This window comes from Rattus norvegicus, chromosome 9 (genome assembly GCF_036323735.1).
Source record: "Rattus norvegicus strain BN/NHsdMcwi chromosome 9, GRCr8, whole genome shotgun sequence".
Lineage (NCBI taxonomy): Eukaryota > Metazoa > Chordata > Mammalia > Rodentia > Muridae > Rattus > Rattus norvegicus.
The window spans coordinates 21,509,985-21,537,579 of NC_086027.1; the positions used below are offsets into that span (position 1 = coordinate 21,509,985).

The 27,595-nt window shown below is 47.6% G+C and overlaps 1 protein-coding gene across 8 annotated transcripts in view; it reads left to right on the forward strand.

Annotated features, from left to right (window-relative positions):
• The window catches only part of Ubr2 (ubiquitin protein ligase E3 component n-recognin 2), a 79,879-nt gene that overhangs the window by 29,927 nt on the left and 22,357 nt on the right, over window positions 1–27,595 (forward strand). For 3 of the 8 annotated variants that reach the window (XR_010054612.1, XM_039083816.2, XM_063267355.1), the window contains exons 12-33: window positions 3,688–3,851; window positions 3,938–4,037; window positions 5,718–5,846; window positions 6,812–6,995; window positions 9,320–9,381; window positions 10,202–10,312; window positions 11,477–11,542; window positions 12,649–12,771; window positions 12,857–12,920; window positions 13,517–13,641; window positions 14,918–14,970; window positions 15,962–16,064; window positions 16,890–16,938; window positions 18,389–18,543; window positions 20,239–20,341; window positions 22,302–22,411; window positions 22,522–22,617; window positions 23,246–23,424; window positions 23,964–24,163; window positions 24,952–25,045; window positions 25,845–26,006; window positions 27,278–27,381. Coding sequence is in view for 7 of the 8 variants with exons in the window: in XM_039083816.2 (XP_038939744.1) it covers window positions 3,688–3,851; window positions 3,938–4,037; window positions 5,718–5,846; window positions 6,812–6,995; window positions 9,320–9,381; window positions 10,202–10,312; window positions 11,477–11,542; window positions 12,649–12,771; window positions 12,857–12,920; window positions 13,517–13,641; window positions 14,918–14,970; window positions 15,962–16,064; window positions 16,890–16,938; window positions 18,389–18,543; window positions 20,239–20,341; window positions 22,302–22,411; window positions 22,522–22,617; window positions 23,246–23,424; window positions 23,964–24,163; window positions 24,952–25,045; window positions 25,845–26,006; window positions 27,278–27,381 (2,536 nt within the window). In the remaining variant the exon portion in view is untranslated. Of the gene's footprint in view, window positions 1–3,687; window positions 3,852–3,937; window positions 4,038–5,717; window positions 5,847–6,811; window positions 6,996–9,319; window positions 9,382–10,196; window positions 10,313–11,476; window positions 11,543–12,648; window positions 12,772–12,856; window positions 12,921–13,516; window positions 13,642–14,917; window positions 14,971–15,961; window positions 16,065–16,889; window positions 16,939–18,388; window positions 18,544–18,935; window positions 20,181–20,238; window positions 20,342–22,301; window positions 22,412–22,521; window positions 22,618–23,245; window positions 23,425–23,963; window positions 24,164–24,951; window positions 25,046–25,844; window positions 26,007–27,277; window positions 27,382–27,595 lie in introns of those variants that run through there. The other 5 variants (NM_001412818.1, NM_001178071.2, XM_039083820.2 and 2 more) reach the window with 3 other exon arrangements.

Genomic DNA, 27,595 nt, shown 5'->3' on the forward strand with positions numbered 1-27,595 from the left:
GAATGTAGTGCACACCCATGCAGGCAAACACTGCTACACAGTAAATTTGGTTTCTGAGAGAGAAGATAAGGGAGATCTGGCCTCTCCCAGAGTTTGGAAGCTTCAATTAGATAGGTACCTTATGTGGTGATTGAAGGAAGGCGGACGTGTGCAGAGTCTGCAGTGGGAGGGTCCCTGCATGGGGGAGCAGAGCTCTCAGGGTACCTGGAGACCCAGAGCACAGAGCAAGGCTCTGAAGCTTTCAGGATGGTTTGTATGCACTTCCCTAACAAGTACACGTGAGAATTTTTTTTCATTTATTTTTGTTAAGGACTGTTCTACTAATGAATATGTTTCAGTAATTTGCTCATTAATGAATGTTGTTATAGGCTAAATCAAAGAATTGTGTTTATCTTAAGGGCACTTGACTCACTGTATTTGATTTATCATGTATGTGTGCACGTGTGCACACATGTGTGCGTGTGTTTCTGCAATATCAGGCTCTAACTCGGGGCCTCATACATGCTAAGGAAGCTCACTCTAGCTGTAGCTCCAGCCTGCATTTGTGGCTTTGAAAGGCTGGGCTGTCTGTAGGTCAGACAGTAAACTGGAGAGAGACAAGAGCGTGAATCTGGGGAACTTCATTGGAAGTTAGTGCAGCGGGGCTGAGGGAATTAGCTAGCCAAGGCGCTCACTGCTGACTTACACCCAAGTTCACTGCTACGACCCACAAGGAGGAAGGAGAAGCGACTCCTACAGGTTGTCCTCTAACCTCCACCGCACACTGCACACATGTGATCAGTTAATTAACTGATTGATTGATCTTTAAAATGTAGGAAGTTGAAGGACAGTCAGAGGAGGCTGGATACACAGAGTGTTCATGGGGATGTACAGATTTCGAAGGATGCGTGAGGGACTTGAAGGACGATAGCTTTATGGTTACTGAGATCTTGAAATTGAGGGCAATGGTTCAGATGGCTCTGAGGTTTCTGACTGAAATTACTGGAATTTCTAAAGTCTTTGATGAAGGTATTGTATTGTTTTCTTCTTAACATGTTTTATTCCTGTATGTTACTCAATATTGAGCCCGTGGGAGCTACCATGAAATGTGGGTAAATAGGATATAAAGATTTGTCACACCCTCCGCGTCCATCTATTGTCTGCGTCAAATCTATTTCTGGGCCTTCTACTGGTTAGTCCCACCTGCTGTCTCCCCTGGCGTGGCAGACGTGTCCCAACGTGGGAGTGACATGACCCAGGCGCTCAGGTTTAGAATCCTGGTGCATAAAGAAAACGCCTTACTAGAGTTAGCCTGGAAGGGGGAGGGGACCCCACTGAGAGTAACACGGATACTGGGGTGATGGCCGATGGGATGGGGTGCTCATGAGGGCTTGATGGGGCTGCAGCAGGGAGGAAGGGCAATGAAATACAGCGAGAGACCAAGTCTCAAAGGAATGAGGTGAAGGACAGTAGGACAGCTGGTGTCCGCATACCTGGACACACGCGCACGCACAAGTACACACACACACACACACACACACACCAGAAAGAGGGGAGGTTGAAAGAAGGAAGAAAGGAAATGTGTGGTCAGGGCTTTGTTTTTTAAGACAGGCTTTCTCTGTGTAGCCCTGGCTCTTCTGGAACTCACTTTGTAGACCAGGCTGGCCTGAAACTCAAAGAGGTTCACCTGCCTCTACCTCCTGAGTGCCGGGATTAAAACTGTGTGCCACTGCCCAGTTTGGTCCCCTGCCTCTTAACTGCACCTCTACCCATACGGAGCCTCGCTCTTCTGCCACTCAGGATAGTGAGCCCAGGAAAGGTATGGTAGCATGGCTGGCCTCACTGCAGCATCTGTCTGCATGGTCCTGTCTCTGGGAGCCCAGCAGCTCACTGGTGTTTTCAGACTTCCTGCCCCTTTCTTGTGCTTCTGTCATTCCCTATAGAAGTATTGATCAGCTGCCCCCACCTGACTGCAAACAGAAGAAAGCTGACTAGGTTTGTGAGAAGCCTTGTTAGTAATTCTTAGCATATCCCTGGCTAAAAATCATGTGCACTGGATATTAGCAAAAGTACAAATGTTGTAAAGCAGTTGGACTTTGTCACCAGAGCCACCGTCAAGTCCCTCCACCTTGATTTCAGGACAGTCTAACCAAGACCAGCAGTTTAGATGGCTGGTGAATCGGCTCATGTTGGTAAAGTGGTTGATTGGGAAGCATGGGGACCTGAGTTTGATTCCCAGCACCCACATAAAGAGCCGGGAACGAGCTGGCCTGCCTGCCTTGCCTGACTAGCAGGTTTCCAGCTCATGAAAAGACTTGCCTCAAAAAAAAATAATAATAACAATAACAATGACAACAACAAAGTGGACAGTACTTAAGAAACAACACAGGGAGTTGTCCTCTAACCTGCTCATGAATATTCATGAGGTTGGTGGTGCTGTCAGACGTGGGCTGTCCCCACTCTGGAGTCCACTTGCAGGAAGTTATTCTGCCACTTTACATAGCGGATATTTGTGACATCTGTGCTATCACAGACCCAAAGGCAATGCACATGACAGCAGTCCAGACCTGGTAACTACCCTAGGAACGTGTGCCTGTCTTACTTTCCATACCAGCCGTAGAGATGGCTACGAAGAAGGGAGCAAACTGTGCACTGCTGGCTGTGTGCACAGGCAATCTCGAGTGAGTGAGTGAGGAGTGAGTGAGTGAGCGAGCGAGCGAGCGAGTGAGTGAGGAGTGAGTGAGGAGTGAGTGAGGAGTGAGTGAGGAGTGAGTGAGCGAGTGAGTGAGCGAGCGAGGAGTGAGTGAGGAGTGAGTGAGTGAGGAGTGAGCAAGTGAGTGAGTGAGTGTGTGAGTGAGCGAGCGAGTGAGCAGTGAGTGAGGAGTGAGTGAGTGAGGAGTGAGCAAGTGAGTGAGTGAGTGTGTGAGCGAGCGAGTGAGGAGTGAGTGAGGAGTGAGTGAGTGAGCGAGTGAGGAGTGAGCGAGTGAGGAGTGAGTGAGTGAGGAGTGAGTGAGTGAGGAGTGAGTGAGTGAGAGTGAGTGAGTGAGCGAGTGAGTGAGTGTGTGAGTGAGCGAGCGAGCGAGTGAGTGTGTGAGTGAGTGAGCGAGTGAGTGAGCGAGCGAGTGAGCGAGTGAGTGCGTGAGCGAGTGAGCGAGTGAGTGAGTGAGTGAGGAATGAGTGAGTGTATCTGGTCACAGTTGAGGGCAGTCACAGTTGATAGTACCTCAGTGTGGGGAAAGAGATGGGTGTATACAGCCGTACTTAGCTATTCACTGCATGCCGAGGCTTCTCCTACATACAGTGTATAAAGCCAGGAGACCTTTCACTCCCCAGAGTTCTCTGCACAGAGACAGAAAAGCAGAAATGTCCACTAGTGAAATGGATGCAGTTTCATCCTCAACTTTCGAAAATCAGTGACAAACCCGTGTACCCTGCAGCAAGTGCCCATGCTTACCACACAGTATATCTAAACGTCTGCCCCCTTCTGGCCCTCGTGGGCACTGCACACCCATGCTGCACATACACACATGCAGGCAGATGCTCGTTCACGAAAGACAGGTCAGTCTTTACACGATCTGATAGTCACTGAGATCCGAGATATTTGTGTTGAAAGTCTAAAGTCCAGGAGCTAAACACTGATGCCCGCTCTGGGAGGCGATGCCCGCTCTGGGAGGCGATGACCAGACTCTCTGATAAACCCTGTTTTAGGCTCGAATGCTCATCACAGAAGAGAACCTGATGACTGTTATCATTAAGGCCTTCATGGATCATTTGAAACACAGAGATGCCCAAGGCAGATTCCAATTTGAACGTTACACTGCCCTCCAAGCCTTCAAGTTCAGGAGAGTTCAGAGCCTTATCTTAGATCTCAAGTGAGTATTCCTTGATTTCCAAGCCCATTACAGCTTGTAAAACGCCAGTGTTTTGTGTTCACAGCCCCTGCTGTCTGTCTGTGTAGGTATGTGTTGATCAGCAAACCAACGGAGTGGTCAGATGAGCTGAGGCAGAAGTTCTTGCAAGGCTTCGATGCCTTCTTGGAATTACTGAAGTGCATGCAGGTTTGTGGAAACTAAACATATTTCTGTTTGCTGCCCCACACCCCACTCTGGGCACATGTCCAAAAGACCAGTTGGGTGGAGACATTCCTCTGTGATTGAGCCCCTGAGAACCAGCAGAGATGTTTCAATGGAGCAGTCCATGACAGTGCTTACTGTCAAGTCGGATGGCCTGAGTCCTGAGCCCACTGTCCTTGCACAAAATACAGTAGTTGTAAATAAGATTTTTTTTTTTGAAAAAGATGTTTTGGTTGGGACTGGAGAGATGGCTAAGCAGGTTAAAGCACTGGCTGCTCCCGAGGACCAGGTTAGGTTCCTACTTTCCGTCCACTTGACAGCTCTGAACCATCTGTAGCTCCAGGTCCACGGAGCCAGTGCCCTCTTCTGGTCACCGTGGGCACTGCATGAATGTGGTGCAAGCAAAATGCATGAAGGAAAAAAATTGTTAATGTAAAAAATACATTTGGGTTCTCGTAAGTACTGCTAAGAGGTCGCACGGCCTTCTGTGTGGCTGTTTGTTAGCGACATACTTGGAAATGTATAATGCTTCATTATTTCAGAAACTGTAGTTGTTTCCTGATGCTTGCTTGTATCAGACTCAGGACTCTGTGCACTGACAGGAGACAGGCGTTCTGTCACAAAGCCTAGCTCCGGCTAAACTCACAGCCTCTTGGTTGTTTGTGTTGTGAAAGGGGTGTGTGTGTGTGTGTGTGTGCGTGTGTGTGTGCGCTGGGGAATACACCATAGCACACTGAGAATCTGTTCTTTCCTACTACCATGTGGGTTTCAGAGTGACATCAGGCTCTGCCACCCGCTGAGCCATCTCTATAGCCCTTGTTTTATTACTAATATTTTTCCTAATTAGTCTCTGTGAAGCATACCTATATGCAAATCAGAGTGGAGGAGCAGAAACCAGTCAGTGTGTAGGCAGTTGGAAGACGGAAGCCAGGGGATCTCTCTATAAACACTTAGGAAGAACTGTGGTGGGTCCTGTGGTCCTGTTCAAGGGGTGATCAAGATTGGCTCTTCCCTTTTGCAAACTTGGAAGTGTTCTGTAGTCTCTGTTAGTAAAGGATTCTTAAGCACCAGGATAGTTTAGTTAGTTTCTTTCTTAAGTTACACTTCTTTGTATCAAAGGATGTTTGTTTATCTGGCCTCATTCTGGTGCTTTTAGCACTGTGGGCTACATGTTAGTGAGTATAAACCTGTCTTCTAATCTAGCTGCATGTTCATGTTGAGTGACAAACAAGCCTGTCAAAGGGCAGAGGATGGAAGTCTGCTGAAGCATGTGCTTGGTTATCTGCGGGCCTTGGGCTCAGCCATCACTGGCACACAGAGCCCATGGAGGAGCGGGACACATACCTGTAATGGCAGCTTGGAGGAAGTTGCAGCAGCGGGCCATGTGCTTCAGGCCAGCCATGTTTGCTTAAGGAGACCGTGCCTCAAACATACATACATACGTACAGACATACGTATGTGCATACACACATGTATACATACACATGTACATACATTCCCCTGATGCTATGGTTTTTGAAGAGTCTTTTTATCAGTTTGTATTTCTTATGCATCGCTCCTGGGGTTTCTTTTTTCTATTTTGTCCTTTTTATTGAACTCCTCCTTAGGTTTCTGGATCAGAAAAAGAAACTAGCTCTCATTCTTCCACTCTCTCTGCTTTCTAAGGGAATGGATCCAATCACACGGCAGGTAGGACAGCACATTGAAATGGAGCCAGAGTGGGAGGCGGCCTTCACGCTGCAAATGAAACTGACGCACGTGATTTCCATGGTGCAGGATTGGTGTGCTTTGGACGTGAGTTCCTTCTTGTGGGGGCTGCGAAGGAAAGGGAGGTGCAGGCAGAAGCTTGGGGGGGTAAGAGACGTGAGGAAGTGCTTGTAAACGGAGCTCATGGCACACTCAGCAAGGGCTCAAAAGCTCAAATTGTGGGGTGTGGTGTGATCAAGTGAGGAGGAAATGGTGTATACCCTTCTCTAAGTATGCTTATTTTCTCCAGAATCCTCTCCGGACAGTAAGCCTTTACAAAATAATGCATATCTTTATCCAAAAATAACTCTTGGTCATTTATCCTGTGACTTAAAATAATTTTGACCTTTAATCAAAAAGAGGTCAGAGGTCTGAGAAGCATCCACAAGACTTGAACAGTGTATGAAGACCTACCATACAGGGACAAAAGGGTTTCTGTCAAAGGGCAACTACAGTGGGCTGTGAGATGAGAGGCCTGTGCTTGTCTGGGAGCTGTGAGAAGGCTCTTCAAGGAGCCAGAGGTGGAGGATGGGGTGGGCAGGGCTACCTAATGTCTGGACTGTGGAGGTCATGTGAGTCACAGTCTAGTTGAGGTTGGCGGCCATTAGTGTCTACCTAGCAGTGCCGTGGTCCATTTGTGTTTTAAGAACTACTCTCTGGGGAGATTGGATGCATGGGACAAGAGTTGGAGGAAAACATTTAACAGAGACATGGCAGACAGTGCTTTGAGTTACTGGACAATGAGAGAGTAGCTAGTTTTGAGGGAAATTGAAAATAAAAAGTTGTCACTTTGATGATAGACTAGACAGCATGGACTGAGGTGAAGAACATTACTGGTAACGTGTTGACTTCCACAGCTCTATTGATAAGTGATGCCATCTACTAGGGAGAGGACAGTGGCATTCTGGGAGGGAGGACTGAGTTTGGGTTGGCCTATATTATTACTTGAGGTACTAAATGAATGTTGTAGCAACCCAGTCTTTTGTAACTTATGCTGCAAACCTCTTTTTTAGGAAAAAGTGTTAATTGAAGCTTACAAGAAATGCCTGGCTGTGCTGATGCAGTGTCATGGGGGATTTACTGATGGGGAACAGCCAATAACACTCAGTATTTGTGGACACTCGGTGGAAACGATCAGATACTGTGTTTCCCAAGAAAAAGTTAGCATTCACCTCCCAATTTCTCGCTTACTTGCAGGTAAAGCATCTCCCCTAAAAAGAACCTTAAAGTCTCCCCAAGTGACTGTGGTATTTGTGCATCCACTGTGTGCTGGGCGTTCTCCTGGGAGTTCTGCTCACCTGTCTGTTCACCCTGCTGTGAAGTAGAGATTACTACAGTAGATCCATACGTGGGAGGACTGAGGCATACAGACCTCAGTGGCAGAACGAGAAAGCAGCCAGGCTGACATTCTGAGGGGTTTGGGTACAGGATCCATGTAACGTGTTACAGCAGGACTTATTCTGACATTACGGCACATCACATCCTAGTGTCTGAGCTCAGTCTGTTGGAAGTCACGCTGACCCCCCACCTTCAGACACTGCTAATAAATCCAAGCACCATGGCTTTTCTCTGTAAGCTCTTCATTGTTTATTGATCAATAACCTTTTAAGCAGAAGGTTACACATGAATGCCTTACTGATCTCACGTTGATTTACAAGTCACTTAAAACTCACAGCACTGTCTAAAACTGATTTTTTGCAAGAGCCAGAGGCTGTGAGTATGCACCTAACTTTCCTGGTGGGTCCCTGATTCTAGACAATTCCTATCCTGCTCGCACTGTGTTTCCTTAGTTCACTCTTAACTTAGAAAATATGGACATCCTGTTTACCATCACAGAGCTTGTAATTAATGATGGTGGCTCGGAAACTTGAAGGGGAACTGGAGAGTCCATTACCATAGCTTCCTTAACTGTATACTGGAGAGGTTATTAATTCCTGATTCAACTCCTTTGATAGACCATGTCCTTGTTGAGGTTATCCATTCCTCGTGTGAGTATTGACAGTTAATATCATCCAAGGAATTGGCCCATTTTATCCAAATTATTACATTGTGAATCGACTTTTATTGCTTCCATGTCATGGGATCAACTATTAATGACTCCTTCCATTCTGAAAGGCCTATTTTGAGCATCTTCACATTCTCTGGCTGATGCCCCTGCACATACACACACACACACACACACACACACACACACACACACACACCCCGTGTTCATCAGGGAGTGTGAGGTCCCTTCCACTGAGAGGCTTATGAGCATTATTTGCAAACATCTGAATAGTGAAATAATACAAGCTGTGGGTGCTGGCTGACACCAGTGACCTCAGCACTTGGGAGGAGAAGGGCTACCTGACCTCTAGGTTAGCCTGGTCTATAGTGGACTCAAGGCCAGCACTACAGAGTGAGACCTGTCCCTAACCAACAAGAGAGAGGAAGGGAAAGAAGGGAGGGAATGGATAAAGGACAGAAGAACCAAAGAGATAACATTCTGACCATAGGAAAGAGCTCTCCTGCCCCTCCTGCTTTCAGCAGTTAAACCATTGGTCATTAGTGACCTGACCGAAGCACTCAGTGACTTGCCCAGCCATCTTTCCAAAACCTGATTGTCTGGGTAGAAGCTGAGACTCATTACCCACAGTGAAAGCTGATGCTCCAAATACACTGATGTCTCTGCATCTTCACCTCCTGAAAGGTGGGCATCTTCAGCTCCCAGTAGTGGATGAGCCCTGCCTGCCCTGGGTGTTTGAAATCAGAATAGAGGACACAGTAAACAGACTGAGGTCTGCGCAGCTGGCTTGGCACATGCCTGTCACCTCCGCACTTGGGAGGCAGAGGCAGAAGGACAGACCACAAACTCCAGACCAGCCAGGGCTGTGTAGCAAGAGCTTGTCTCGGAACAGAACAAACAAAGCAGAGTTGGCAGTCAAGGTGGAGAGGGAGCTGCTGGTGCTTCAGCCGTAACGCTTTGACAGGCTAAGAACTGGCCAGCACAGAAGGAAGCCTCAGGCCAGACAAGACCTGACAAGTACTGTGTGTCAGAGGGATGACCAAACAGTAGCCTTGGGAGCGCCCCGAGCTTGAGCTGAATTTGCTCCTCTCGTGGACGGGGATATAACCTGGAGAGTCTAGGGAGCTTAGCTCTGAGGTTGCAGTCAGTGTAGACAGTGAGTCCAGGGCCAGTTCCTCTCTTCCATTGCTAGAAGGATCTCAGCTTCTAGCAGTAATGAAGCCTGTGGCCTGAGCAGTAACTCCATACTGGCTGATGGGTATAAATTGGTTTGGTTGCCTGCCTGTCTGTACATCCAGCATTTGCTTCTAAAATGTCAGCGGTATTGAGGAAGGTGAGTTCTAACGCCCTGTGGTATATATTTGTAGATAAGCTTTGTTAATAATACAGGTCATTTATAACTTAATCTGTAATCCGTTCATGCCCAAGGCTGGTTTGGTAAGGCCGAGGGATCCTGGAGCCAGTTGCACACCAGTTTTACCTACAGAAAACCATCTGTGTTTGTTCTCCCACACAGGTTTGCATGTGTTATTAAGCAAAAGTGAAGTGGCATATAAATTCCCCGAGCTCCTACCTCTAGTAAGTGGCTTTGACATCAAACAGAACATCTAGGCATTATGTGTGTGTTACTTGAAACCAAACTGAAACAAACTTGAATTAGTTTAGGTTCTCCAGAGAAATGGAGCCTATGGGTGGGTGGGGGTGGGGAGTCCAGTTTGTGTGGGTGTACACGTGGGTGGGAGTAGAGCTGAGGGGTTGCTTTTAAGGTCTTCCTCATGCATTTATGGGGTTGGAAAGGAGTCAGGAGAGCCCAGAGGACATCTGACATTGGAGGAAGAATTCCTTTTCAGTGACCATGCTTTTGGGGCTGGGGAGGTGACGCAGTGGGACAGTGCTCACTGTACAAGTGTTAGGACCAGAGTGTGGCTCACCAGAACCACGAAGAGCTGTGTGCAGGAGCACATGGGTCTGTAATAGTGACAGAGACAGGAGAATCCAGGGACATTCAAGACCACAGCAGCTGTGACAGCCCGCTGGAAACGAAGCGGAAGGCAAGAGCTGCCGATTGGCCAGGCTTTCCTCTGACCTCCATACATGCACAGCACGTGTGTGCCCCACCCATGAGAAACTTTACTTTCTTACAGCTAACTCCATCTGAGTCAGTAAAGCCTACCTCCGGTCTCTATAGAGGATGTTGATAAATGGCCATTTTCAACCTTGATGAAGAAGGCCTCCCGGCCTCCAATAGATGGAGCTGGCCATAACCTAGCTAAGTTAGCACAGAATTAACTGTCACACAGACATCTTAGAGCAAGTCTGACAGAATGTTCTTTAAGCTTTCCAGTCAGCCACCGGGCCTTTTGCAGATGTTAACAGCTGGGTTACTTTTAACACGCAGAGTGAACTGAGCCCACCCATGTTGATAGAGCATCCTCTTAGATGTCTTGTCTTATGTGCCCAAGTGCATGCTGGGATGTGGAGAAGAAATGGCTTCTCTCTAGTAAACCAGGTAAGTGGGTTTTGTTTTTTAATTCTGTGGTGTTTTGATTCCATTCATTAGCTTTTCTGAGAAAGCTTTCACAGTTTTAAATGGACTTAGCCATTGACCATTTTGAACCTGGGATGTGGAGAGGGCTCAGCAGTTAGGAGTGCTGCTGCCTGTGCAGAGAACACTGACACCCTCTATCTTGGCCTGTGAGGGTGCCCACCACATATATTTGGCACAGACAGATAGACACACACATAAATCTTCTTTACAAAAAGGTTTGGTATCTGATAAATTGTTAGAAAAATCCAATGCAAGCTAAGCCAAGGTTCCTTAGATCTCTTGCATTTCCTCAAGGAATGTGGAGATGAACACCAGTGCTCTTAGCATTTACTTGAAACAGTTTTTAGAACAAAGTTGGAAAGTAAAAACTAAAATTTGTTTTTGCTTACATTAAGTTAAACACCGGGTGTGTGAGCCCGTGAGGTGGCTCAGTGTGTAAGGGCACTTGTAGCCAAACCTGGCGACCTTAGCCTTAGTTCAGTTCTCAGCATCCACACTGACCCAGTTTGCTTTTTATTGCTGTGATAACTGCCATGACCAACAGCAGCTTTGAGTGGGGTGATCTCTCCTCATGGAGGTCAGTCAAGGCAGGAGCTGAATCCAAGTGCATGGAGGAGCACTGCTTACAACCCAAGGCCGCTTGCCCAGCGGGGCCACTGCTCACAGTGGGCGGGTCCTCGCACATCTATCATAAATCTAGTGGAGACATTTCTCAGTTTCGGTTCCTTCTTCCTCTCTGACCTTAGCTCGTGTCAAGTTGACAGGAAAACTAACCACACATGTGGCAAAAGAAGAGAACCTACTCTGCAAACTGTCCTCTGACCTTCCTGGTATATATATGCACTCGTTTGCGTGCGCGCGTGCACACACACACACACACACACACACAGACACGCATGAGCAATAAGTGCAGGAAGAAAATTAGATGTGATAGGCTCATGCCTTTACTCGGGTATTCAGAAGACAGACGGGGAATCTGTGATCTGTGAATTTGAGGCTAGCTTGATCTACCTATACAGTAACCTCAACAACAACAAAAATGTCAGAGTGTAGTAAGATGAAAATCTTTTTTATTTGACTATAAGAATCAGCATGCGTGATAACATAAATAATTATTGTTTATAGATCTATTACTACCATAATGTGAAATGCAGGCGGGAGATGTTCGACAAGGACATAGTGATGCTTCAGGTAATGAGTTAAACGCCCTGACCTCAGGGCCACGGGGAGTCTTATTCCACCGAGTCAGTGACTTAACACTCATCTGCTCATCTCTGAATCCTGCCTGCCCTGTCCACTAACACTACCCACTCAAGGTCAACAGCTGCAGAACGCTGCCACCCCATCTCCAGAGCAGTGTCGGGTCCGGCATGCCAGATACCACTGCTAGAATCAGAAACTCTGGCTAGACAGACGGCACAGTGCGTAAGAGCTCTGCTGCTCCTCAGAGAAACCGAGTTCTTTTCCTAGCACCCACATCGGCAGCCCATAAGCACCCGGGACTCCAGCTCCTTCCTGCTCGATGTAGACACAGCACTCACATTGGAGACACAGATGGACATAACCATAAAATTCTCAGAACTAAAATAGACTGGCTGATGGCACACACCTTTAATCCCATGGCCTAGGAGGCAGAGACAGAAAGATCTCTGAGTTCGAAGCCAGCCTGACGTAATGAGACCCTGTCTCAAAGAGACTTAGTATCAGCGGCAGCCATGGATACGATCCAGCACTGGCTGCTCTTCCAGAGAACTGTACTTCAGTTCCCAGCTGTTGAGATCCAGTTTGATTTAGAACTTTTAAAAATGGCATTAAAAAGAAAATTAAAACTAATGTAGAAGCTGTCGTGGAGTAATCATGGCGCTATCCTGGAGCTGTAATGGAGTGCTACACAAAAGGGTCTCAGTAATAGTTTATGTATTTACACACTAGGAGCTTAATTGACATTCCTCTCAGTTCCTATTGTTAGTCAGCTCTGATAGGAAACTACAACAGACTTCATAGACATGTCCTTCCGGGGACTGTCAGACAGGAAGGAGCTAGAATAGCCCATGTGGTTCTCCTGGGTTTAGTGTTTTAAGGGAGGGTCGTTTGTGTGGATAGTTTGACCAGCTTAGATTCCTGTCCCCTCTTGGCGGCCACAAGATATAGGGTGTGGCTAAGTAGGTGTCCATTTTTCTTCGAAATAGTGGTCAGTGAGCTGGGGTTTTTCTTTGTGCAGCCTTAAACATCTCTCACTAACAACGAGTGTCCCTTCTGACCTTCCTCTTCTCCTTTGCCTCAAACAAACAAAAAAGACAGGTGTCTCCATGATGGATCCAAACCACTTCCTGATGATCATGCTCAGCCGCTTTGAGCTCTATCAGATCTTCAGCACGCCTGACTACGGCAAGAGATTCAGTTCCGAGGTTACCCATAAGGTAAGAGCCTGTGCCACAAAACCCATGTGTCCTGTTTGGTGCTGAGCAGCAGTGCAAGTGTTGTTGACCCAATCCTCCTCCGTAGGACGTTGTTCAGCAGAACAACACTCTGATAGAAGAGATGCTCTACCTCATCATCATGCTCGTCGGTGAGTTCACACCGCCTCACCTGCTGGTGCGGGGTCGACCACAGCGGGCTCTGAGCTTGTCCCTTAGTTGGGGAGGGACCCAGAGCACACAGGACAGTGAGCAGAGAGCTGCTAGGACTTAAATCCTTGCTTCATTCCTTCTCTCTTGCTTCTTGGTATAAATGTCTTCTTGACTCCAAAGATGGCAATTGCAAGTTAATGAAGACCAGCGGCTCATGGATGTCAGTTTATTACCTATGTCTCCGTCCTCTGGCCCTGATTTCCCAGGTCTTTTATCCCTTCTGCTCTGTCATTCACCCCTCTGTTCAGACCTTCTGTGGCCAATCCAGCTGGCAGGGATGGCACTAATGAAGAGGGTCTCGAGGCGAGGTCCGCCCTGTCCGAAACAGAAGCACAGAGGAGATAGGGTGTGACTTCCACTGCCCCATCACCCTTCTGTCTTCCAAAGCCACCACGAAGCCTCAGTCGGCATCAACTCAAGTGCAGCAGAAAACCAACAGAGTGACCCAGAGGGTGGATTCTGTTGCAGGACAGGAAGTCTGTCATAAGTACTGTGGGGCTGTAACGTGTGTGTGTGTGCCTTTCACTTTGGACAGGAGAAAGATTCAGCCCTGGGGTTGGACAGGTGGGCGCCACAGATGAAATCAAGCGGGAGATTATCCATCAGCTGAGCATCAAGCCCATGGCGCACAGCGAGCTGGTGAAGTCTCTGCCCGAAGACGTAAGTTCTTAGAGGGGAGCAGGGAGCTCCTACCCAGCAGTATGCACAGGGCACCCCATGCGCTTCCCACGTGGTAGGAGCTAGAGTTTCCAGGTGGGGGTCTTCCAGACTGAGTAGTCGGGAGAGGAGACTGTCGGGAGAGGAGACTGTCGGGAGAGGAGACTGTCGGGAACGTTGACTGGGAGGCAGGGCAGGAGAGAGAACTCCAAAGAACATGGTGCTTAGAGCAAGCTAAATGGTTTTATCCACAGAAAGAGGGCATGTTAGGGTCTTTCTGAAGTCCCAGGGGTGCACATGACACTTTGGATTGAGGAGGAAGCGTCTGCACACTTAAGATGAGTTAGACACGAGTTCTCAGGGCTCTTTCCTACTCAGATGTAGAAGAGTCTTTTGTTTGGTTGGTTGGTTTGGTTTCCATTTTTCAAGAGGGTTTCTCTGTGTAGCCCTGACTGTCCTGAAATTCTCTGTAGACCAAGCTGGCCTCAAACTTAGAGACCCTGCCTCTCTGCCTCCGTGGGGACAGGATCAAAGTCGTGCACCACTATCATCTGGTGGAAAAGTCTTTTTCTTTAGCATTGAGGTGACTAAAGTCACTGGTATAAGGACATTCGTAGGTTGAAATATAACTGTTTTTCTCCCAAGGCCATTAGGCTCTCAGCAACATAATTTTCAGCTCTGGGGCTTTCCAGGTTTTCAGCTCACGCAGATGAGAAGAGCCACTTTTCATTAAGGCATCAATGCATTTGCTCGTTGCTTTACTTTTTGTTTTAAATTATGTGTATGTGTGTCTGTGTGTGTGTGTGTGTCCACCTGTGAGTACAATACCCAAAGAGCCCAGAAGACAGTATTGGAGCCCCGGAGCTGGAGTCATAGATGCTTGTGAGCTACCTAATGTGAGCGCTGGGATTGAACTCAGGTCCTCTAGAACAGCAATAAATGGTCTTAACTGCTGAGCTGTCTCTCTTGCCAGAGTTGAAGTAGATGAAGCCTTTAAACTTTTTTACACAGCCCAGGGCTGTACAGGTCTAGGCCTTGATTAATTTGGTGGCCTGCTTAGTCACCGTGTTCTGACCCTTTCCTGACACAGGGATGCTTCTTGGACCAAGGGTCTCAGTTAGACAGACCCTTGCTCTCTGTGTTTAGTCCTGGCCTTCTGCTTGCTGTGGAATCTCCAGTCTTTAAAATCGGTGGATAGCATTCTGTCCCAGGTCACTGTGAGGTCCCGGGACAAGCAATTGCCATCCGTTTGCTGAGCACCCTGTTTTCTGTTCTCCAGGAGAACAAGGAGACCGGCATGGAGAGTGTCATCGAGACCGTAGCACATTTCAAGTGAGTTCATGAATGCTTTGTAAAGTTTTTTCTTTTTTTTCGGAGCTGGGGACCGAACCCAGGGCCTTGTGCTTGCTGGGCAAGTGCTCTACCACTGAGCTAAATCCCCAACACCTGCTTTGTAAAGTTTTATTTAAATGTATTTATGTTCTGTGCACCTGTGCTCATTGCAGCATACGTACAGAAGTCAGGGACAACTTAAAGTCAGCTCTCTTCCACAGTGTGTTCCAGGGACCAAGCTCAGCCATAATCACTTCATAATGTGTTTCTCCTGAGACAACCAAGGGTTGTTTTGAGGGTAGCAGAACTTTTCAAGTTTTAATTCTGGACTAGACTTCTCATTGGTATTTAAGATCAGGGTGTGTGTGGTGTTTGTGTGGTATGTGGTGTGTGTGTGTGTGTGTGTGTGTGTGTGTGTGTGTGTGTGTGTGTGTGTGGTGTATGTGTGTGTGTGTGTGTTTGTGTGTGTACACAGATCCGTGGAGCTAGAGTTAGCAGTCATAAACCACCTGACATGGGCACTGGAAGCTGCCCCTGGAAAGGCAGCAACTGTTCTGAACTGCTAAGTCATCTCCAGCCCCAGGGTAATTTTTTATCCTCCTTTTTCTTGCGCCACACTGTAGCTGCAATGTCTTTATGAATTCTAAAGACAGACCATGTATTTTTCTTGTTAATACAGAAAGGTTAACACCATGTATATTCTGTGTTTAAGCAGAAAAGTTGATACCATGTCTGCTGGTATTCTGTGGCTTAGAAATGCAGCAGTTTTGAGCCCCATTCTGTTGGGCTTTGGGGCTATGTCTCTACACACTCATCTATGTAGTTTGGACAGGTTCACAGTGGAGGAGCTGGATAAGATGGCTGCTGCAAGGGCTTTGGATACGAACTGTCACGCACGTCAACCCCCAGAACAGTTTCTAAAATGTAGACGTGAGATCTCCTGTCTTTCTCTTGGTACGTGTGACTTTGCTAATGACATTCTTCCCAATAGGAAACCTGGTCTGACAGGACGAGGCATGTACGAGCTGAAGCCAGAGTGTGCCAAAGAGTTCAACCTGTATTTTTATCATTTCTCCAGGGCAGAGCAGTCCAAGGTAAGGGGAGCTCAGTGCAGTGGGAGGCGCTGCTGCTAAGTGTGGTTTCTTAGAGGGAGCAACTCTCACAGCCTGAGGGAAGGGTCCCAGAGGACACGAGTAACACAGCAGGGCTGTGTGACAGGGCAGGGCTTTCAGCACTGCAGTGTCTGTGTGTGGATGAATACAGCCGGATGCACATAAGCGCTCCTGACCTCATCTGTGTATTTACTTCTCTGTGCTGGGATCATACCGGGACCTTGCTCGTGGATGCCTGTGCCAGACAAGCACTCCACCACTATCGTCCATTCCCCGTTCATTTCTCATGGCTTCTGAAAACAGATTTTCAACGGGTGCCGTGATCCAAGCCCATTTGACACACTCAGCTTTGTACTGGCTGATATGCACTTTGGCCCTGTTTTGTATTCTTCTTTTAACATATGTTTTTGATAAATGGTGTAAAAATAAAATTGTGAAGTTTTTATTTTGTTTAGATACATTGCATAGCATTCAAGCCTAAGTTAAGTTTCCACTGTACCTCTTTGCCTTGGATCTGAAGCACTAAAGAAACACACTTGAGGATTCTGTTCATTGACAAAAAGAATTAACCTTGCTATATGGGGTTGGGGGTGGAAGCTAAACATGTGGAAGTAGAAGCCTTCTACCCAAGCCATTCCTAGGCAGAAAGGTCAGTTCAAGGCCAGCCTGGGCTGTGTGGGTCCCTCCTATCTTTATAAAAATGGGTGGTGGGAGAGTTAAAAACAGATGCTAAGAAATGAAGACAGACTCGCATCCTGAATTGTTAAGTATTGTAATTCTTATCCATATTACTTTGTCTTTCTTTAGGCGGAGGAAGCTCAGCGGAAGTTGAAAAGAGAAAATAAAGAAGATACAGGTATTTTAATCTTTCCAAAAGTCCACATCAATCTCTTCCTCAAAAACATTTTCTCTTGGCCATGATGACTCTCCATGGTGAGGTGGACAATTTAACTCTACGCTTTTTAGGTGAACATTCTCCTGTTCTGAGGAATAACAAGTGCAGCAGTTTTTTGTTTTTTTTGTTTTTTTGTTTTTGTTTTTGTTTTTTTTTTTTTTTTGGTTCTTTTTTTCGGAGCTGGGGACCGAACCCAGGGCCTTGCGCTTCCTAGGCAAGCGCTCTACCACTGAGCTAAATCCCCAACCCCAAGTGCAGCAGTTTTAAGATGCTCTGCACACTGGAGACCGTTGTTCCCTCCCCAGACATCTGGAAATGGCTGCATTGGCCTGATTTGTCCAGTGCCTGCCTGCAGGTGCCTCAGTGCTTCCCCGACCCCTTTCATTCCCAGTGGTACTGTTTGTGTTCTGGTAAGGGTTTCAGTCAGGAACAGAAGTCGGGCCAAGAATAGGTTTTCAGCCCTCTTCAGTCCTCTTACCCATTCATCTGCCTCCCGACTGTCTCCTGTCTCACAGACAGAAGCGAAAGATGCTCCAGGAAAGCTTAGCTCATGAGACAGTGGGCTAGAGAAGAGTTTGTATCCCCAGAAGACATATAAAAACTCGGTGGGTGTGGTGGCTCCGTGAGCAAGCAGGGCCCAGCAAAGGCAGGGACACGCAGAGCAACACAGCTTCCTGACTAGCCAAGGACTGGGAGGTCTGGCCTTCGTCTGTGTCTATTACCTCTCACAAAGTAATCAAGGAAGGCACCCAAGGTCAGCCTCTGGCCTCCACAGACTTGTGCACCCACACCCACACATATCTCTCTCTCTCACACACACACATACCACATACACATACATAACATACACACACATACCATATACATACATCACACACACCACATACACACTGGGAGAGAAGGAAGTCTGTACTGAGTCACTCTGTGGTCAGCAGTTTTCTGTAGATCTTGAGACACTGATGGAGATACGAGTGGCTCTTTCTTATAGCTGGGGTTGTGAGTATTTTCTTTTTAATATACAGCTGTCCTTGTGCATTTGAATGGAGAATGGAGCCAAAGGATAGGGCTAGTAAACATCCTCTATGACCATCAAAAGTCCCTCACAAGGTGCTAGAGGAGTGGCTCAGCAGGGAAGAGTACTGGCCACTCTTTCAGAGGACCCAGCTCACAACTGTCTGTAATTCCAGTTCCAGGGGATCCAACACTCTAAACAGACACACATATAGGCAAAAAAAAGTCCACATTAAATACATACATACAAACATACATACATGCATACATACATACATCTTTTTAAAAAGAAGTTCCTGACAAGACAGGTATGAGGCTGACACCGCGAATCTACAGAGGAGTCAGAGGCGGGGCCGCTGAGAGGGATAGTTCCTGTAAACATGTCTCCCTTTGTTCCCAGCACTTCCTCCTCCGGCTTTGCCACCGTTCTGCCCTCTGTTCGGGAGCCTGGTTAACATCTTGCAGTGTGATGTCATGCTGTCCATCATGGGAACAATACTGCAGTGGGCTGTAGAGCGCCATGGGTCTGCCTGGTCAGAGTCTATGCTGCAAAGGGTAGGTTTATGTACAGTTTGAATGTTTTGTAGCTGGGGAAAAAGTCAGTCAGTAAAGAGAGGAACTAGGCCATGGGATGTACTTCACTGCCTCTCCTGTTGTCCCTGATGACGACTGCGTGCTGCTGGATGTTTCATGCCAGGTGGTGCTGTGGTCGCCCACCAGCCGGCCTGGGCCAGCCTCCTGTTCCAGCCTTTGCACAGTCTAGGGTGCTGGCGATGTAAAAGCTCTCACGTGTGTTCCTCATTTAAAGCTCATCGGTGTCCCCATGGATACTTAGGTTCCAGTAACCAAATGTGGCCAGTACAGAGCCACTCTCACGTCACAGCCTTAGTGTCTTCAGTGTCGGATCAGACACTCCATGACCAGCTCCTGCTTTGTCTGTCCCACAGTGGCGAGGCTCATCTACTGCTCAGTTTCCAGACTGCCTCTCTGCCCTGCCTCCACCAGGCTGTACCTCCAGAACCTAGAACCTCAGTCTGTTTCTAGGTACAGATGATGGCAGAGTCCCTGAGGGGCTCCCTGCAAGACTCCAATGTGAGCAGTCACCCCAAGAGTCCGAGGGAAGGCGAGCCTTCCTCTCAGTAGCCACGCTTGGACTGTCTCAGCAGGCTTACTGCCTCATTGGTTAAAATGTGGAACCCTCCCCTCTGTAAACACGTATTTAAGATATAAATGCAGGCAGCTATCTGGGACACTACCACTGCTATGTGAAAAAATAGCCAAGGGAGTGATGGGGTTAGAATGCAGGGTCCGTCCTGTGTGCAGGCTGTCTGTCCATCCCACAGGCCTGTCTAGCAGCCTTGGCAGCCAGCTGCCCTGCACGGAGAGAACGCTAGAGTAGCTCACACCCTTCCTTCACACCTTGGAGGCAAGATAACTGTGCAAAGAACACAGAGCAGTAGGCTCAGTGCCCTCTGCTGCTCTCAGACACACGAGGAATAGTTTGTGAGAAACTGTAGCATTCAAGAGAAAAGTATTTCAGATCGTTGGGGTTAGTGTTCAGAGGGGCTGCAGAGATGGCTCAGTGGTTAAGGTCCTTACTGCTCTTAGAAGATCAGGGTTTGATTCCCAACACCCACATTGTGGCTTACAAACTCCTGGCACTCCAGCTTTAGGGGATTGGACCCTCTTCTGGCCTCCTCAAGCACCAGACATGTAGTACACAGGCATGCAGGAAGTCACACACATAAAATTAAATTACATTAAGATATTTTGGAAAGAAAATTGAGTCCCAGAAGATGGGAACTAGATAGTGTCAGGATGGGTAAGGGAGTTAGATGCCACAGTCTTGAATTTGATCACCTAGGTAGGGCTTTTCCTCCCTAGTGTTGTCTAGATAGAGGCTAGTACAGGCTCTAGTGCAGGTCTGAGGGAGAGCTAGAGATGTGCACGTCTATACATACGTTATACATACATTATACATACATTGTGTGTCACAGCAGTAGCCCTAGAGAACCTCAGGACTCCATTCTCTGCCTAGTGACTTGGGAGTGCTAGCTTTCTCTCCCAGGACCTCTCTGTTTAGGTGCCAACCTGACCTCTCTGACTAAAGAAGCAACCAGGAGTTGGTCTTATCTGTTTACTCTCTGACTTGACACTCTTCAATAATAAATATTTTTATTCTTTTAAATATATACTTGTGTTTTGGTTTTTCTACTTTTTATTTTCTAAACATGGGAGTTTTTGCTTGAGGTGCTGCATTTGATTGGGATGGCGCTCCAGGAAGAGAAGCACCACTTGGAGAATGCTGTGGAAGGGCACGTGCAGACGTTCACCTTCACGCAGAAGATTTCAAGTACGTGCAGCCTTTCCACTTACCCTGCCCTCACTAAGTGGTAGTGAATGACAGCTCGTAACAGTTTTTACAGCACGGGCTCTGATGGCTCACACTGAGACCAGTACCAGAGGCCCCTTGTCTGTCTGTATCAGTGACCTGGTAGAAAAACACTGTATTAGAGAGACTGCGTGTGGGCGGCAGCTCCTGGGTTCTAACATAAGAACATTAAAGGTCTGTGCACGCTCAACTACACAAATGTTAATTCACAAACAGCAGAAAGTAATTGGAGCCATTAGCTTGAGACAGGTGTGACAGATCACAGCTCAGCCTGAGACACAAGTGGACTTGGTCCAGTGCCACCTCTGGAGGAATGGCTCTGTTGTGTGGTCCCTCTGTGAAATTTACCTCTAGGGTATGCCTTCTACTGGAGAAACACATCTGTGGTCAGCATCTCCCTTAAGTTACTGCTTACAAAACGTGGTACTCTGCAGTGCTCACAAACAAAAGATGAGCTTTATAGAAACGAATTTGACTCTTTTGTCAGTTTGTTTTTGAGTAATGCTACTTTTAAAAAGCCCAGGGAAATGTTTTCTGACTTTTTATTTTAAAATTATTCCAGCAATTCTGAATTCAATCCTCAGTAATCACACATACAGTAACAGTTCATATATACATGTATGTGTGTGTGTGTGTGTGTATGAATACACACATGTGTGTACATGAGAAGCTGGAAGAGTTATATGTATCACCCCATGCATACATTCTGCTGAGGATCACCAGTTAGTACTCAGTACAGTTGCTTTCTTATTTCTGTTTGTTATGGAGACAAGGTCCCACTGTAAACCAGGCTGGCCTGGAGCTCACAGGGACCTGCCTGCTCTTACTTCCTTAGTGCTGGCATTAGACTATACCATCATGCCTGATTCGGAATTTAACTTTTTTTGTTTTTGAGACAAACTAAGTAGCCCTGGCTGTCCTGGAGCTTAATGTGTAGACCTGACTGGCCTTGAACTCACAGAAACCCTCCTGCCTCTGCCTCCCAAGTGCTGGGATCAAAGGGTGTGTGCCACTTTATGAAAAGTGCTGCGTCACTTTATGAAAGAAAACCCTGTGTTTCCCTTTTAAAGTAGACGCGCTCTGCCCCTCCTCAGGGCAGCTGTGGGTCTCATGTGGTTGGTCTTCATACTTCCTGGATCAGGCTGTGTCATTTTCTGCCCATGGGAACACTCATTCAGTTTCTGTGACACTCTGGTCCCAAAGACGATCGCCTCAACTTGTGCTTTCCCTGCCTACCTCACGCCATTGGTTGATGGGTGGATTCAAGTGTTTTCATGGGGGGTAGGAATTCCTGGGTGAAAGGATTTCTGTTTTAACCTTGTTTCTTTTAAGTGCGATGAGAATGTTCCCTGTCCTGTACGAGGGAGGTGAGTGGGACTGGGCCTGTTTGTCCAGACAGCACCGGTTTCCTGCTTTCCCCCTCGAATGTGAAGAAGAGCAGCAGGGAAAGGAAGCCGCCTCTGCCCGCTGCCTACACGCTGTCTTCATGGCCCAGCCTGCTACATCCTGTCTCTATGGGCATTTTTCCCATTTCCCATGAGTTTACATTCTACCTTCTGCCTTCTTTGTCTACGGTGCTTTTATTTTCCAGTAGCCATACCAAGCTCTGAATCCACCCATGGTCTCATCGCTATAAGGTGTCAGTTTCCAGGGGGTGCATCCCAAGAGCTGGCTGGCCAGCTAGTCTAGCGGTCTCTGAACACACCGCCTAGTGAGAGATCCTGTCTCAAAAAATACAGTGGAGGACAAGAGGGAGACTGCTGACCTCCGGCTCCCACATGCGTGTACAGACACATACACATGACTGTCTAAGTGGAGTCAAATGATAGGCAGCAGGCATTGTCAGCAGTTCCATGTCTCTCTGGTAGGAACAAGTGCTGTGAAGTGTTAGCTGCTAACGTGCCTTCTCTTTCCCTCTCAGAACCTGGCGATGCACCGAATAACTCCCCAAGCATCCTCGCTATGCTAGAGACCTTGCAGAACGCTCCCTCCCTGGAGGTCCACAAGGACATGATTAGGTGGTTGCTAAAGGTAACATCTCCACATTGCTGTGTGTCTTGTGAGAAACATTAAATATTTGTTATTTGAATAACATTTCTTAACGCCAGCATAACAGCGTTTTGGGGGTTTGTTTTTTCAAGATGTTTAATACAATTAAGAAGATAAGAGAGAGTTCATCCAGCAGCCCTGTGGCAGAGGCAGAAGGAGCCATAATGGAAGAGGTAATAGAAAACAAGGTAAAGTCGGGTGTGTCAGCGTGTGCCATTCTCCATTTCCTGAGACGCAGAAGGGTGGGTCTCTGTGAGTTCCAGGCTAGCCTGCGCTACAGAACTTTTCCAGGTCAACCAGGGCTGTTACATGTTAAAGCTGTGTCTCAAAAAAAAAAAAATTTAGCAGGTTAATATGAACAAATATTCTCTTCAGTAAATCAGTAGTTGATAATATTCACAAATGTTAAATTCCAAAAGAAAGATAGGGGGGGGGGGGAGAGATTTATAACAGTTTTCTACTGTGTTTTTTCCCTTAGCATCTTAGATTGACTCTTGCATTTACATGCAAGAGTGACAGAGTGGGGCTGGAGAGATAGCTCAGGGGTTAAGAGCACCAACTGCTCTTCCAGAGGTCCTGAGTTCAATTCCGAGCAACCACATGGTGGCTCACAACCATCTGTAATGATATCCGATGCCCTCTTCTGGTGTGTCTGAAGACAGCTACAGTGTGCTCATATATAATAAATGAATAAATCTTAAAAAAAAAAAAAAGAGTGACAGAGTGAGCTTAGTTAATGCCTACAGTACAGATGCTTTGCTTAGGGGAAAGACTGTGCAGCCTCTAAGAGTCTAGCTAAATGGAGCATCATTCCAGAGCTCAAGAGACAAAGACAAAGCAGAGAGAAAAAGGAAAGCGGAGATCGCCAGACTGCGCCGAGAGAAGATCATGGCTCAGATGTCCGAGATGCAGAGGCACTTCATTGACGAGAACAAAGAGCTCTTCCAGCAGACCATAGAGCTGGACGCCTCTGCCTCTGCCGCTCTCGACAACAGGTAACGCAAGGAATGGCTCCCAAGATGCTCGACCATTGCTCCATTGCTTCTCTGGTTTGCCTTTAATTGAGTAAAGCCTGTCTCCTGGGCTCCCCACACACTTGTGCACACATACACAGAAAGAAATCTCGGCCTCTGACCTAAAGTGTCATTTTCCACAACAAACCTTTGACATGAGAGAGTGAACGCTCCAGGCTGGTATGTGTTGCAGGCAGATTGCTGTGAGGAGTAGAGATGGCTTTGAGCACATGAACGAATCCTGCCGCCTGGCGCCCTCTCTGCTCCACATCAGCTGGGAGGAAATCAGCTGACCACCACAGCATCCCCTAGTGACTGTCCAAGACCACTTCTTTCCCTGTTTATTTCAGCTGTGTCTGAGCATTAGTTGAACACTGTGCCTTGCTCTGAAGAGATACGGTGGCCACTCTGATAAAGCGAGGCGAGAGCACGAGTTCAGCGTGTACCTATCTGGGTCTCGTCTAATGATTACAGAGGAACTTCTTGGGCTTATTCAGTATTGTCCTAACCTTTTATTGCAGCCCTCTGGTTCCAGACGCGGCTCTGACAGCATTGGGTCCGGCACAGACACAGGTCCCTGAGCCCAGACAGTTTGTCACCTGTATACTGTGTCAGGAGGAGCAGGAGGTCACTGTGGAAAGCAGAGCAATGGTCTTGGCAGCGTTTGTTCAGAGGTCAACTGTGCTGTCAAAAGACAGATCGAAAGTCATTGAGGACCCAGGTAAGTCGTCCTAGCTGCCTGATTAGACCATAACCCAGCCTCGATGACAGAATGCAAGCAGCCACCATGCCAGGCTTCATATTCATGTCTGTAATTCCTGCCCAGAGGCCAGAGGATGGCTGTGAGGTCAAGGCCAGCCAGGCTGTAGTATTGGACTGCATCTGGGCACACCCCTTAGCATTTCTGCTCTGAGCTAGGGCATGAGGCATGATGTGGGGGGTTAGACTCTCTCTGCAACCAAGCTTTGTTCCGATAGATCAGGATCCATTGGAATCCAGAGAAGATGCTCAAGTCCCTGGACAGGTTGGCATAGCGCTGGGGAGGGAGCCCCAGGGCAGAGCACTCGCTCACTGCCAGGGGTGCACTGAGTTAGGGGAGAGCCCTGCTCAATGCATAGAATTTGTGTGTGACCTTGGTTCATCTTCTTCCTCAGTACTTGATTTCAGTGCTGTTTAATGAGAGAGAATGACAAGGACATGAACCAGGCAGGCGAGTCAGCACCTGTAGAGTGGTCCCCCTTCTGCTCATGGATCTAAGGGCCACTTACTCAGTGCTCTCTCGGTCTCACATTACAGTTCAAGGCCATTTGATTTCCACAGGCGACGAGAATTACAAGTCCCAGTTTTTATGTTCCAAGACTCTTGCAAATTTAAACATTCCATCTAAAGTCAGAATAAATTAGCATTTCTTTCCCTAGGTCTTCACACATCCAGAGATGCACATTGATCATAGGGAAGTTAAATGCTTGGAGTTTGTTTTGTTTTTGATTTGTTTGTTTTGCAATGCAGAAAAATATGACCCACTATTCATGCACCCTGATCTGTCCTGTGGAACACACACTGGCAGCTGTGGGCACGCCATGCACGCCCATTGTTGGCAAAGGTAATCTGTGATCTTATATTACTCAAGGGAAGCCAGCCGCAGACTCAGAATTGACTTTTAAAGCAAAGGAAAATTTGTTCTAGGGGTGAGAAGAAAAGAACTAAAGAGCCTGGCAAACTTCCTAGACATTTGCTTTATAAATAAATACTTGCTTTGCAATGAGTGTAAAAGAATAACAGGAAACGAGAGTGTCGGGGGTGCACCTTTAACGTAGCTTTGTATCGGAATCTGCATCTTTCCAGAGAAAGGCATGAATCTGTTAGGTAACCAGCTGAAAAGACAGAAGGATGCGGTAGAGTAAGCCTGTGTCGTGTAGGCTGTGTGAGTAATATATTCTTTCCTCAGGTCCAAGGTGAGCAGTCCTGGATCCCAGAGGTCTTAGTACACCCTCTGTGGCTCCCAAGACTGCAGTGACTCCTAGAGCCAAAGGGGCCTCCCTTGCCCTGCGCTGTGGGCTCCTCAGCACTGGTCCCAGCACTCTGCTTACTGTGAGTGTGGCCGCTGCAGACAAGGCCACCAGCTCTGAGAAAATGGCCAGCCAGCGAGAGCACCAAGTGCCTCTTCCCTCTCTGGAGTGCTTCTTAGATCAGTCAGGTCTTGTTTGTTGTTTATAGAGTTTCTGTGCTAGGACTCCAGATCCACTCCGAGCAAGTCATACCGCCTGAGTTCAGTTCAGTTCAGTTCAGTTCAGTTCACGAGTTCATGCCTTTAATTGATGTGAGAAAAATGCCTTAGATGCTTTGACCTCCTGCTGACATGAACGCTCGGATTTTGACGCCCCTGTTCTCTAATTGTGAAGGTATTTTGATTCCGTTCAAGCTAAGGAGCAGCGAAGGCAGCAGCGACTGCGCCTGCACACTAGCTACGATGTAGAGAACGGCGAGTTCCTCTGCCCGCTCTGTGAGTGCCTGAGCAACACCGTGATCCCCCTGCTGCTTCCTCCCAGGAGCATCCTCAGCAGGTACGCTGTCGGCTGTCCGCTGCCCGCTGCCCGCTGCCCGCTGCCCGCTGCCCGCTGCCCGCCATGCTGCACACACCAGAGATCGGCGCTGTGCACAAGGGAGGACATGGTGGCCACTGCTCACGTGTGGTTCATATGCATACACACAGGCAAATGCTCCTACACACATAACACTGAAGGACGGGAACTCGGAGTTTGGCCCTGTGTCTGGGGCCATAAAACACCCGTAAACTGGTCAGGCTCCCACATGCTCTGCTTTCTAATCTCGAGAGCACCACGGTGCTAAACTTACCCTGTATTTGGACTAAGACGCATCAACTGCCCAAGAGGAGAAACTGCATTTGTCGACTTTGACTGTGACTTTGGTGGCTTGGTTTTTGGCTTCTTGTCATGGCTGTCACTGGTAGCATAGCTGTCACTGAAGAGCAGTCTGTGGGATCTGACACAACTGCAGTGCTGTCAGCTCTGCCTCTCATGGCCTACGTCAGGCTTCACAGCTCAGTTTCTGAGTTGTCCATAGAGAGTTAGACGGGCCGCTTCGAGCGTCTCACAGTAAGGGCTTTGCTTGGTCTGTCACGCATGTGGTGAACTTCTGTGGCGATTGCGGTGTTGAAGAAATTCTGCCATGTCCCAGTACTAAGAGTGAGTGAAGTTTTCAGTAGTACTGCCATTGGTCAGAATGGCATCAGAGCCTCATCTCTGTTGGCCGGTGTCCGGTCCGCATTTTTACCTACAGTGCCTGTGTTGAACTGATGGTCTTACTCATGTAAGCATTGCAGTCCATCGTGGGAGAGTCAGATGACAGTTGTGAGGACGCTGCTCTCTTCCTGTCACCCCACAGGCTCTTGGGACTAAACTGGGCTTGTCACCCCAGCCATCTCACACAACCCAGATTTTTTTTTTTTTTTTTTTTTGCTTTTGATACAGCAAATTTCCCTACCCTAATTTTTTTGTGTTTTGTTTTCTGTGCATGGGTGTCTTGACTGCACATGTGTCTATGTGTCACACCAGTGCTTGTTACCCATGGAGCCCCAAGAGAATATTGGGTCCCCTGGAACTGGAATGACAGATGGCTGGGAGCCACCATGTGGGTGCTGGGAGCTATCCTGGGTCCTCTGTAAGCGCGACCAGGGCCCTTTCCTCTAAGCCAGTTCTCTACCCCCAACCCTGATTCTCAAATATTTCAGATGTCTAAAATACATGTTATCTAAGAAAGCTTTTGCATTAATCTAATCAATAAAGAATTGAATGTTCTTTGTAATCTCTTTTAGGAGGTTAAATTTTTCAGACCAACCAGATCTGGCACAGTGGACCAGAACAATAGCCCAGCAGATAAAGGTGATCCAGATGCTAAGGAAAGGAGACAGTGCTGCTGGTAAGTGCTACAACCTGCTTCAGCTTGGTTTCTTACATGTATGTATACATGTATGTGCATATGTACGAGTGTGTGTGTGTGTCTGTGTCTGTGTTCACACGTGCCCATGTACATTCCGTGCTGCACATCGGGAAGTCAGAAGAAACTGAGGAGTTGGTTCTCTCCTCCCACATGGGTTACAGGGGTGGAGCTCAGGTCATGAGCCTGGGCAGCA